General features: G+C 62.8%; 1 protein-coding gene across 4 annotated transcripts in view; it reads right to left on the minus strand.

The window, feature by feature from the left end:
* The window catches only part of STK11 (serine/threonine kinase 11), a 17,789-nt gene extending 5,210 nt beyond the window's left edge, over window positions 1-12,579 (minus strand). For 3 of the 4 annotated variants that reach the window (XM_024740023.1, XM_024740024.1, XM_024740025.1), the window contains exons 1-6: window positions 12,199-12,579; window positions 4,346-4,429; window positions 3,447-3,536; window positions 2,624-2,756; window positions 2,397-2,533; window positions 1,515-1,642 (exon numbers count right to left, since the gene is read on the minus strand). In XM_024740023.1, the coding sequence (XP_024595791.1) occupies window positions 1,515-1,642; window positions 2,397-2,533; window positions 2,624-2,756; window positions 3,447-3,536; window positions 4,346-4,429; window positions 12,199-12,488 (862 nt within the window). In that variant the 5' untranslated portion in view covers window positions 12,489-12,579. Of the gene's footprint in view, window positions 1-1,514; window positions 1,643-2,396; window positions 2,757-3,446; window positions 3,537-4,345; window positions 4,430-12,198 lie in introns of all 4 variants that reach the window. The other variant, XM_024740022.1, reaches the window with a different exon arrangement.
* Between the last annotated feature and the right edge of the window lie 356 nt (window positions 12,580-12,935).

Consider the following 12,935-nt stretch of genomic DNA (forward strand, 5'->3'; position numbering starts at 1 on the left):
GCTCCTGTGCCCACCCCCTTCCCCACAGGAGGACCGACCGTGACGCAGAGAGGGGGATGGGGGCAGCAGGGCTCTGCACACCACCTCTTGGAGGTGCCTTTGTTCTCAGGAAACGAGAGGCCATTTCAGAAGCTGGGGCTCAAGAGAGCTGAGTGTCTGAGTGGTGTGAGAGAGGAGGAAAGGTCAGGGTTGCGGGCTCGCTGCAGGAGGGCAGGGCCAGCGCGGTGTTCCAGAGACTCACGGGGGAGGCGGCTCAACAGCCCAGCGGCCGGGAGGAGCCTGCATGCGGAGTGCAGTGCAAAGGCCCCGAGGCGGGCCTGGGCGGAGGAGGCGAGAATGGGACACCCTGCCTGGATCTGGGGACAGGGACACAGGTGCCCTCTGCCATCTCGTCGGCCCCTCTTGGGGCTGTTTTGAGCGTTTATGAGAGCGAGGGTGGCAACAGATCATCATCTGTGTCACTGGAGCAAAGAAAGCTCCGTACAGAGGAAACTCCAACCCATCAGCCCCTGGCGAGGGAAGGAGAGTCCGAAACAACAGCTCACCGCCTGCAACAGCCCTCGGCCCTCAGTGGAGCTGGAGGAGGCCAGGGGGCACGCTCCGGGCACCCCCAAGGACGGGGCCCACGAGCTGCTAAGGAGCGCTCAGGTGGGGAGGGCTGGGACTGAGCCAGCCGGGCCACCGCCTCCCGCTTGCTGGCTCCTCCCACATTCCAAGAAGACCCCAGGCAGGCGGTATGCCCACCCCTCTGAGGGTCCTGGGGCAGCTGGCAATGCAGGCCTGGACTGCGGGGGAGCGGGGGGGGGCGCAGAGCACTGGGAACGCGGCCGCCCAGCTTCATTTCACCTTCACTAACAAGCCAAAGAACCGGCGAGACTCAGTCATCAGAAAGCTCAGGCGCCACGCAGGACTGTGAAGATCCTCTTGGCTGTGCATCACACGAAGGCCGGGCACTGGCCCAGCGTCCAGCACAAGCCGAGGGTCAGGTCAGTTACACAGAGCCCGGGGACTGTGGGCAGGGAACCTAGGACGGTGCCGGTCACACAGGGCGATACCCTGCATGTGCTGCGTCATCAAAACTAACTTCAGGCAAGCCCCAGGATGCTGCTGTGGCTCCCACCCATCCACACCTAGACAAGCCCCTGCCATACACAGACAGCGCCACCTGCTGTACGGGCCGGGAACTGCAGCAGGAAGAGGCCCCCGCCGGAGACCCCCACTCAGCAGGCGGACTGGGGTCCCCGCTGCTACTTGACTGTAGGGATGGGGGATCAGAACAGGGTGGAACGAAGGCCCAGGGCAGGCAGTGGAGCCCAGAGGAGCCAGCGGCCCCTCGCAGGCGCCCCCGCGCCCACCGCTCTCCACACCCGACTAGGCTCTGCACCACCCCGCCCTGCCCCATGTCAGGGAACTGCACAGAGAAGGACCGGCCCACGGGAAACCCACGGGGGCCCCAGTACCCGCCGCCAGCCCACCCACCCCTACAGCCCAGCCTCCTGCCTCGAGGGCCTCACCTTTGAGCAGGTCTGAGAGTGGGGGGCCGCAATCCCCCGGGATGGTGTAGTCCCCCTTCCCGATGTTCTCAAACAGCTTGTAGATATTGTCCCCCTCGAACGGGTACAGGCCTGTCGTGATGTTGTAGCTGCGGCCCCGGGAAGGACAGACCAGTCAGGAGGGCCTGCCTCGCGCCCCAGCCTGGAGCCAGCCTGGTCCCGAACCTTAACCACCCCCACCTGTGGGGACTTGGACTTGGTGAGGAGAATGTTCTGGAACACATAGTGGTGGCGGCTCACTAGGAAGATATGGAAAGCCACCGGATGGCACGCTCTGACATGGTGGGTCAACGGTATATGAGTCAGCTCTCAGTAACATGAAACGGGACACCCACGCCACCAGCTGCGCGCACAGGGGGCTGCAGCATGAACTCGCCTCGGGCAGGGGAGGCTTCCAGAGAACACAGGCCCACTCGGTGCCGCCTGAGCTCATGGAGGAACAGACGACCACGTGGCGGCATCTGGGTCGGGGGTTCGCAGCGGTGGGCCGAGCATCGCCGGCGACTCATGGTGTCTGAGAATTCTCAGCCCCAGGAGTCAGGACAGAAACACCCACCCAACAGCGACTGTGGCCGGTGTGGGAAGCAGCGCAGGTGGAGACCAGCACAAGCCCAAGGTGGGCGGGGGCCAGGAGGACGGCCAGTCCCAGTGCCTGTCCCACCACCCATGGGGGCTCCTGACCCCGGCTCTGTGGCCTTCACAGACTCTAGGGGGCGGCAGCAGCCGGGGGACCTGCCAGGAGGGGCAGGTCAGGGAAGCCTGGAGCTCAGACGGGGTACCTGGGGCCAGGCGGGGTGAGGGAGGACCCCTGGGGTGGAGGGACCCAGGCCCAGGGGCACTTACAGTGTGACGCCAGCTGACCAGATGTCCACCTTGAAGCCAGAGAAGGTGTCCAGGCCATTGGCGATCTCGGGCGGCTGGAACGCGGGGGAACCCTGGCTCGTCCGGCACGTGTCGTCCTCGGCAAACGGGTGCAGGGCCTGTAGCAGCACCAGACAGCCCTCAGGGAGCGGCCCTCGGTGGGGCCGGGACCCCACCCCGGGTCCGGTTTGGGGGTGGGGGGCACCTACCTCGGCCACGCCCAGGTCGGAGATCTTGAGCGTGCCACCCGTGGTGAGCAGCAGGTTGCCGGGCTTGATGTCCTTGTGCACGATGCCCTGGCTGTGCAGGTACTCCAGGCCGTCCACCAGCTGGCAGAAGTACCTGCAGGGCACAACCTCTGTGACCCACCGCACCAAGAGGCGCGGCCCCACCTGTCGGGAACCTCAGCTGCCTGGAACGGCTGCCTGCAGCAACCCAGCGGAACCAAGGATGGGAGGCCGAGGCTCAGGGGCCGTCGGTGCCGGGCAGCCCATCAGGGAACCAGAGGGCCAGTGGCTGGGCTGAGCCACTCCTGGGCCCCCGCTGCAGTAGCTCCCACCACGGGCACCTGCCCCAGCTGCTCCCCCAGCCTGGGCAGCCCACGGGCCCTGCTATCACCCCAACCTCTGTGGCCTGGATACAGCCCTGCTGCCCCCCCGTCCCCCCTGGGGCCAGGGACCCAGGCCAACCCACTGACCCCTCACGCCACAGGCCAGCTGGTCCTACAGCAATTGGGTGTTAGGGGTTGACTGCCCAGGAGAACTAGCCAGCCGGGGCAGTACAGGCCGCTGTCAGCAGCTTCCCAAGCACAGGAGGCCCCAAAGCCTCGGTGGCGGCCACAGTGGGGCAGGGAGGTGCATAGAGAGGAGCTTGTGGGGCTGCGGGACTGCAAACTGAGCCCCAAAGCCCTGAGTGTTGAAACACACTTGAGCTTTCATTTCACTGATGATCAGAATTAAGTTGTTCGAACGCTTGGACCCGTGAGTGACTGGGCGGGGGCGGAGGGGGCAGCAGTGGGGTCCGCACGCTCACCCGTGGGCCTGGCACACGGGGAAGCGCTTCTCGGGCACGCTGTCCAGCATCTCCTGCATGCCGCACACGCAGTACTCCATCACCATATACGTGCAGCAGCGGCAGTGCTAAGGAAAGCACACTCAGCCAAGACCCTGCCCCAGATGGGCCGTCCCCAGGGAACAGACAGATGCTAGGGCGTGAAAGCTGAACTAGTGCAGTGAGCTGGAGACCCCAGAGGGATCACAGGTGCTGCAGGAAGCCCCCCGGTCATTCCACACCCCGAGGAGGAGCTCAAGCCCCAGCCCTGGCCCCCAAAGGAGCGAGGGAGGGGCGTGTTGGCCCTGTGGAGAGAAGGCCTGAGCAGGGGCAGGAGGCCAGGGAGAGACGAGGGCAGCACAGGGGTGGGGCTGCGGAGCAGGGGTGTGGAGCCCAGGGCCAGGCTGAAGCCCCCCAGCCGCATCTACACTGTGGAGGGGCAGCCCTGCGACTAGGATGGAGAGGACCCCCATCACCCTGCATCCAGCGAATCAGTGACAGGCCCCTCTGCGACACAGGCCCCTCAGCAGGCCCCCGGGCCCCTATACCCTGCTTCTCGGAGCTGCAGTCCAGGAGTAAAGGGCGAAGGCCGAGGACACTCCCAGTACACCATTGCCGCAGTGACACACTCCCCATCCCTTCCCCCATGCATCCGCCACAGGCCAGGGCGCACAGCCCCCCAGACAGAAGCCAGGAAAGCGTCCCGCTCCAGGGACCAGGCTGACAGCAGGGCCCCAGCTGCACATGAGAACAGGAGGTCTAAGCAGAGAACCAGCCTGCATCCTGCAGCGCCCCCCGTGGGCACTCACTGGAGAGGGGCCCCGGCCCCACGGTCGGCAGCGCTCAGGGAACACCTGGCACCCCGAGCCCCAAAAGGATATATCTTCTGCTTCTCCTCGTTGTACAGCACGTCCACCAGCTGGATGACGTTTTTGTGCCGTAACCTCCTCAGCAGCTGGATTTCCCTGAAGACAGAGGACGGAGGCGTCAGCCAAGCCCCGCGGCCCGGCAGTGCCGCCAGCCCCCAGGAACCATGCAGAGGGCAGCACTGGAGTGAGCAGCTCCACACAGGGGCAGCTAGTCCTGGGCATGTCCTCGAGCCCAGCAACACGACCAGGCCCCGTACCCGCATTTTAACTGAAGACGCACAGAGACCACAGCGAAGGCCGCTAGGGGACAGCAGGAGAGCACGCGGGAGTTGGGGCTCCAGCCAGGTCCCCGCATCCCCCCACCCACTCCTCCCTCTGGAACTGAAGCCCAGGCTCCCCGCCGCTGTCAGGGCAGCTCCACGAGGACTCCCTACAGGAGCTGGGGGCGGCGGGGGGGGCCGGGCAGCTCCACGGAAGGTTGAACAGTCACCAACTGACCCAGCACCTCCAATCAGGGCACGTGCCCGGGAGGACCAAGAGCACGGCGACCCGGTCACACGCGCTCATGGCGGCACCGTCCACGGGAGCCCAAGGGCGGATACAACTCCACACATGGGAACATCACTCAACCCTGAGAAGGGGTGAAAGCCCTGACACTCGCTACAGCGTGGACGGACACTGAGAACACGATGCTCAGTGACAGAAGCCAGACACAGAAGGACACACAGTGTGTGAGTCCATTGATGGGAAACGTCCAGAACAGGCCAGTCTACAGACAGAGAGTGGGTTCCTGGTTGTCAGGGACTGGGGATGGGATGCGGTGACTGCTGATGAGGACAGGACTTCCTTTTGGGGTAACGGAATGTTCTGGAACTAGACAAAGATGAGAGTTGCTATGAAGATACTAAATGTCACCGAGTTGCATGGTATGTGAATAATACGTCAATAAAGATTTTTTAAAGTCCTCACCGGGAAGCCCAACCATGAAACATAAGACCAGCCGGGCAGGTGAGGGGTCCCCAACGTCATGAGACCCGAGGCGCATGCCTCCCATGTCCACATTCCATGAAGAGGTCGCCTATTCCAGGAGGCCGTTCCTGACCACACCCCACCCTCGCACACCAGCGCGGATCCTGTGCTTTCGACACCACCCACCCTCCCAAGCGTAGGTCCTCCTCCCATGCAGATTCCCCGGCCCAGCACTCATGCAGCCTCTGAAGGGAGGATGCCCCGGAAACAGCATTTCTGTGTAGCACCCACTCCCCAGACCCATAGCACAGGAGGCCACCGACTTGCTGGAGGAAACACAGCTTTACAGCTGCTTCCCGTGAGCTCACTGCCTGCCTGCCCCCCACCCCACTCCCACCCTCACCAGAGGGTTGCGGGGCACAGCAGTAACTCTGCCCTCATTCCCCCCATCATTCCGCGCTTACCCCTAACCACCTGACCTCTGAGGTCCGGGATGCTGCACACATTTCAATCCACGCCTGAGTGGGAGGCAGGGGAGGAGACTCACAGACTTTGGGGTCACCCTGGTTTACACCACCTGACCTTTGGGATTTAGCCTGGTGTCCAGTGTGAACAGGGATCACACTCAACTTTCCCCCAAATCAATGACACACAGTAGCTCCACCTCAGCACTGTGACGTTGGGGTGTCCTGGGCTCCATGGGGGCAAGACAGCCCAGGTGAGAGTCCTGCTATAAAGGACCAGGAACGTCCTGGGGTGTGGGGAGCAGACTCTGTACCGCCCCTTCTGGCCTGTGAGCCCCTCCTGACCTCTGACAAGTGCTCCCTGAACCTTCCCACCTCGGGCCCCAGTGCTGGTCCCCCAGATCCCACTCACTCACTCAGTCCTGCAACGGACGGGCCTTACCAGGCCCCTGTGGGTCAGGCCCCGGTCAGGTGGGTGCCCTGTCCGTGGGGGCTTGGGTGCACCTCTGACGCTCCGGGTCCACCACCACTTACCAGGGAGCAGCGCTGTGCCCCCAGGCGTCCTTCCCGCTCTCTCCCAGACCACCCCACAGCTCTGACTCCCAGCCTTGCTTGCTGCCAGCTCTCCGGGGCCAGAGCTCGGCTCTGGGGACTCAAGGACCCTCCCCCGCGGGCAAGTCCCCTCCCTTTCTGACAGTCGAGGGCTTGTGGCTGCCCCGGGCCACACGGCACAGCAGCCTTTGTCATGACAGTGGTGACCAGGCCTTTGGGGTCCCTGCCAGGACTGAGTACAGAACTCCTTGCAGGGGTCCCAGGGGCAGGGGTTCCAGGGGCAGGTGCAGAGCCGGCTCCCCTCAGAGACCAGTGTTTGGCACCTGCCGTCCACCCAGCCAGCCAAGTACCCGCTGAGCTACCTGGCCAGAGCCGCCATGGGGTCTGAGGCCCAGAAGGGAAGGGTGTCACATGGGGAGCAAGCTGTCACGAGCTACAAGCTGGGGGGGCTGAGGGAGGGCCCAGCGCAGACTCTGACCCTGTGCCAGCCTCCCCAGGAAGCTGGCTCCGGGCACTCTCCCTCTCGTCTCCATCCAGAGGCGCTGCAGGGGCTAACTAAACCGCACGTGTGGACACCAGAAGGCCCTTCGTACCTGGAGCCAACACGTGGCCACCACCTGGAGCGCTTACAGCCAGGCTTCAAGCAGCGTCTGCCGACCCAAGTGTGGGAACCCGCCTGAACGCAGACACAGGCTGCCAAAAACACACGTGGCAGCTCCGGGAGGGGGGCCCGCGGCTAGTCCAGGGGCCCCGGGGAGCTCACTCCAGGCCTTCCAAAGCGAGGACAAGCCCCACGGCTCTGCCTTCTGTGCCGTGAGATACCTGGGCCTGGAACCATCTTCCGGGCTGCGCCTCCCCATCCGCCCACTGCCTTTGGGGCAAACTTCTGTGCAGGAGGAGGCGGACGGCAGCACCCCTCCCTCCACTATTAAACAGCTCACCCCCTACTCCGACGCCGACAAAGCCAGCCCTGAAGGGAGGTCCCCGCGCTGTGGGTGCATCGAGCGCTCATGTGGGCAGTTAACCGTGATGGAAACCTCCTGGAGAAAAATGTGTAAGTTCCAGTATGGATACCAGAGAAGTGGCTACAGTGTCCAGCTCCTCCGAAAGAGGAGAACCACACCCACAGGCGGCATGGAGATGTGCGCTCCGAGCGGGTAAAAGGGGCGTGCAGGAGGACCCCCGAGACATTCACTGCAGAGACCCGGCCAGGGAGGAGCTGCTACACCTTCTCTGAGTTCTCCGTCTCCTACAAGGCACACCACTGACTGGAAAAATAGAAAAACAGTATTTAAAGAAAGAGGAAAAGCCAGGCGCTCAGCCAGGATGCAGGAAATAAAGTGACAGGAAGCCGAGCCTTCCGGCCTGGCCGCAGCTGCTCAGGGCGGGTGTCACAGGGACCTGCCTGCAGGGCCGCCTGAGCAGAGCGGACGCTGGGGATGGACTCGCTGACTACCCAGGAGGGAAACGGAAGAGCCCCTGGAGCTCACAGAGGAATGCAAAGGAGCTGCCACCACGGTCGCCCATCCCACAGCCGCCGGGGAGGCACCCACCTCATTCCCTCCAGACGGGGATGGTGACAGGCATGGGTCCACAGACAGCAGGGGAGGGGACGATGGCAGCTCTGGATGAGGGACACTGAGCAAGACCCCCCTCACCCCTTGGCCTCTCTGCTGATGCTTCTAATCATATGGCAAGAGGCCATCGGGGATCTGGGAGAGAGACTAAAATGAGGAGGAATTCACTAAAAGTGAAGTTCAACACAAACACTCGCTCACGCAGCTTCCCAGAAGCACAATTCCTAACGGGCACCAAGTGGGGACAACCCGAATGTCCACTGACAGTTGAGTGGATACACCACGTCCCTCCACACCCACGAACATCACCTGAAAAGGGGTGAAGCCCTGACACTCACTACCACGTGGATGGACCATGAGAACACGATGCTCAGTGAGAGAAGCCAGACAGAAGGACCCACGGTGTGTGATTCCACTGGTGGGAAACGTCCAGAGCAGGTAGATCCATAGAGACAGGGAGTGGGTTCCTGGCTGTCAGGGGCTGGGGGAGTGAATGCTGATGGGGGCGGGGTTCCTGTTGAGGGGATGGGAGGGATGTCCTGGAATTAGAGGTTATGGTCGCACTCTCTGCAAATACTAAATGACACCGAGTTACCCGCTAATAGTTGAATTTTACGTCACGTAAATCATGTCTCATTAAAGCCGTTAAAAGAACAAATCGCTGTGCAGCACGAGGTCAACATGGGATAAAGGGCAGCTTTGCTGTGATTCCCAACACACTCCTGAGTGAGGAGCCAGGGTCCCCCCCCACCCCCTGTGCCACAGCCTGGGGTGTATCCCAACAGCCCCTGAGCTCCCACTGCACCTCACAGTCACCCACCTTGTCCAGGGAAGGACCAGACAGGGAGGCCGCGAGGACGTTCAGTGTGGGGCGCCTCAGTGGACCAGCTGTGCCCTATTGCTGCCAGCCTGGCCTCAAGGTAGAATCCTTCCCAATGGGGGGTGGGGGGCAGGTGCCCCAGCAGATGCCAGGACCTGGCAGAGGCCACTCAGGACGGGAACAAAGGCCAGGAAGTCCAGGCTCTGCTGCACGTGCTAAAATCCCAACCACTCACCCCCCAGGTTTAAGTACCTGCCAGTCGCTACTGGCCTGGCCGAGGGAGGCCCAGCCTAGAGACTGGCGTCGGCCTGCTGGGCCCCAGCCACACGGGCAGGGACGCCGATGAAGGAGGCTGGCAGGGCCGCGAGCCGCCCAGCGCCGGCCCCGCACGGCTAAGTGCCCGCACCCCGCATACACTGGGTACAGACCCTGACCTGCCCTCACACAGACGGGCCGTGGGGCACACAGACTGCCCTGGCCACTGTACGCTTCTAAACAGCTGATGAAAACCCACAAAGAACAGTATCTTGGGACAGCTGAGAATCCCGTGAGCGGGGCCCATCTGCCACCCAACTTCCCCGGGGGGTTGCGTCAGAGGGGCGTGTGCCCACCGTCTGTATGGGTGCAAAACCCCACGGCTGCCCCCAGCCAGGGAGGTGCCAGCGCGGCTTCTGCTGCCAACCAGGAAAGCAAGCAGGTACAACTTACTGTTGAAAATGATCTTTAGAGGAGTTTAATTTTTCATTAAAAAGTGCTTGGATAGGTAACGAAAACATGGTAAGAAAGGCTCAAAGGGAGTGTGGCAAAGGCATTAGTATTAACACGATGAGTAATTTCTGTTTTACTTCTTGGTGGTTTTCAGAACTTTCGTGTTTTACAATAAGAGCACATTAGTCTTTGTGAGCAAGAGGGGGACAAGCACAGACCCACAGCAGCCCTCCTGGGAGGAGCCACAAGGGGGGAGGACCTCCTTTAACACAAAGTGCATTCTTTAAGGAAAAGCTTCCCATCCCAACTGGAGCTGGAGGACTCCTGAGGCTTGTCTGGAAAATTCTGGATGCTTCACTCCAAGAGAAGAGTCTGGAGTTGAGTTCATTAAGTCTCTCCAAGACAAAGGAGCCTTTTTTCCCTGCAGCCGCCTGGCGGCAAGGCTGACCCAGAAGCCTGGATCTCTGGGCCAGGGAGTGGACACCCAGCCCTTGCTTGAGCCCAGGGCCTCACCTCCTCCAGCCACCAACCCGGGGCACTCTGTCAAGACTCAGAACAAGGGGACAGGGTGCCTCCGAGCAGGGCGCGCCCCCTCACAGCGCCCAAGGAAGGAGGCGCAGTGGGTTTTAACCCGCAGCCGCATACCCAGCAAGTCCTCACGCCACACGCTGCAGACGGGAGACGAACGCACGGGGCCAGCGCTGCGCTCCAAGGGGCCTCAGAGAGGTGAAGACCTGCGCTTCTAGGGCTAAGCTGGAGGAACCTGCCCAGGCCCTGCAGCTGTGACACCTCGTGTTGACTGCCAGGCCGGCTGTGGACCGCCAACCACTCTGCCTCCTGGGCCTCAGTTTCCCCTCCGGTTCTTCGGATGGACACTGTGTCTCCACAGCTCCTGGGACCATGGCTGACCGCTCAGGAAACGAGGACTGGGAGCCAGCAGGCTGTGACCCTCCAGTGGGGCAGCAGAGCGCGAGGGTACGCTTCGGGTGGTGAACGAACGTCCCCTAACTTGACCTTGAGCATGTGCATTTGCATGTGGGGAGGGCCTTTATCATGTGTACATCATGCTTTGGCAGAAGTGGGCGCTCGACACCTCCATCGCGTCTGCGGATGGGCTGGGACCCACTCAGCTCTGCTGCCCCCAGTCCACGCCCCTGGATGCGTGCACTCCCTGAAGCCCCAGGGATGGCCAGCAGGGTGGGCTTGGGCGACTCTAGCCAGACAGATCAGTTGGGGCTGGAAAGCAGCCTGGCCCCTTGGGGACGGGCTCTGGGAACCCCTCCTACCTCGGGGTGCTACTCCCAAGAGGCTGGGGCCTGGGGTGCCAAAGCAGCCCAGCATAAAGCACCGGCACCAGAACACCTCCACGGACCCAGGCTGACCTCAGGCGGAGGGAGGGTGCATCCAGTCTGCAAGAGCACAGCACCGCGTTCCCTGGACAGATCCAGAGATGAGGCCTAAGAGGAGCCAGGAGGACGAGGACCAGCCCTGGAGAGCGGGGGGCGGTGCCCAACCTGGAGCAACGGCCAACTGGCATCCCGAGGGCCACGTCTCCCCCACACGCTTCTGCCTTAATGAGAAAATGTGACTTAGAAACAGGGAGTGGGGATCTGATCAGAGGCGTGGCCTCGCTTGGCCCACAGGAGGGCATCTGCTGTCCCCTGGCCTGTCTCCCCAGGACACCGGTGGCCCCTGCCCCACCCCCACCCTGCAGGTAAGAGACGGGCACAGAGAACTGAACAACTGGCCCTGAGGCACCTGGCCCCACCTTCGCTGGGGGTCCATAGCTGGGGCACTGACCACAGCCAATCAGGTCTCAGCACCCTGCTCCCCGACTTGACCACCCTAGGCAGCCCAGAGCAGGCGAAAACAGCTGGGCAGCGCGCTGTCACACTACATGAGAGCAGGGGGGCCAGGAGGAGGGAATGAAAGTGGATCTGGGAGCAGCACTCCCAGTACCGGCCAAGGTCACCAGCCAGTCCCGCTGCCGCCTGGCCCGTGAGATAAACCCCTCAGCTCGGGCAGGGCAGCAGCGATAAGGAGGGGTGGCCCCTCCTGAAACCAGCAAGAGGGATGGAGGCAGGGCTCCCACTGTCCTGGCGGCGGTGGGGTCTGCACACAGACCCCACCATCTCTGGGATGTCAAGGGGCAGACGGGTGCCTGAAAAAATACGTGAAAAAGTTTGCGGGGTCACAAGTCGACCCCCTTCTCAGGAGTCACCGGGCCTGCGAATCGCCGAAGTGTCCTGTGTCACATCCCAGGAAAGTGAGAAAGGGCGAAGTTCCCCCCTGCTGACTGATAAGCCGGTGCAAACAATTATTTTTGGCAACCGCACGGTCCCCCTCCAACAGGATAAACAAACCGCGTGTCCCCTGCCCTACTAAGAGACGCGCGCTGCGCGGAAACCTGCCGGCGGCGGGCAGGCCCCTTTCCGATCCCAACTGCTCTCAGCCAAACCAACGCCGGCCGCTTCCGCCGGGCACCTCAGCCCTCCGGACAGCCGGGAGGGCAGAGGGGGTGAGGGGCGCCCCCTTCCGAGGAGGGTTCCGCATCGGCCGAGAGCACAGGACGCCCAACCGCAACAAGCTAGCCTGACTTCACCAAAGTAACCTAGCGAGTTGCCCACGACCTTCCCCGGCTGGTCGGCTCGGGTGCTTAAGGAAAGAGAGGACGAAAGGAAGAAAGCGAGAAATGGAGGGAGAAGAAAGGGAGGAAAGGAGGAAGGAGGGGGCCGCCCAGCGGGCCGCGCCCCCACCCAGGAAGCCCACACTTACTTCTTTACGTTGGCCTCCCCGTTGGGGATCCTCCGCAACTTCTTCTTCTTGAGAATTTTAACGGCTCTCCGGCACAGCGTCTCTGAGTCCAGTACCTCCTTCACCTTGCCGTACGACCCCTCCCCCAGCAGGTCCCCCATCAGGTACTTGCCGATGAGCTTGGCCCGCTTGCGGCGGGGCTGGTAGATGACCTCGGTGGAGTCGATGCGGTGGATGAACGTGTCCATCCCCACCGACATCAGCTCGCCCTCTGTAAACATGCCCAGCTGCTGCGGGTCCGCCACCTCCATCCTAGACCCCAGGCCTCCGACTCCCGCCGGCGGTCCCTTATCCCCTTTCTGAGCTTCGCGGTGGACGGTTCTTCCGTTTGTCACCCCCCCCCCCCAAGGAAAAAAAAAAAAAAAAGGAAAACCCTTCTTGGAAAAGAAACGATTGTACTGAACGTGAGTTCAAGAGGCGCGCCTGGTCCAGAGCCCGGGCAACCGGGCGTGCGCAGCGTCCCAAGTTTGGGGGCCGCCCGGCCTCGCAGCTTCGAGGCGGGCCGGCGCGTCCACGGGGGCCCTCGAGAGGCCGGTGGGGCCGGGAAGTGCTAGGTCATTCTCCAGGGACTTTAGACCCTCGAACGAACACGGACGCGGCAGGGTCGAGTCTTCTCCGCGCCGTCCATTACCAGCGGCCCATGGCGCGCGCCGGGGGCCCCGCACAGGCCGGCCCCGGGGCCCCCAGAGCTGGGCAGG

The sequence above is a fragment of the Neophocaena asiaeorientalis genome, unplaced genomic scaffold (genome assembly GCF_003031525.2).
Source record: "Neophocaena asiaeorientalis asiaeorientalis breed wild unplaced genomic scaffold, Neophocaena_asiaeorientalis_V1.1 scaffold469, whole genome shotgun sequence".
Classification (NCBI taxonomy): Eukaryota; Metazoa; Chordata; class Mammalia; order Artiodactyla; family Phocoenidae; genus Neophocaena; species Neophocaena asiaeorientalis.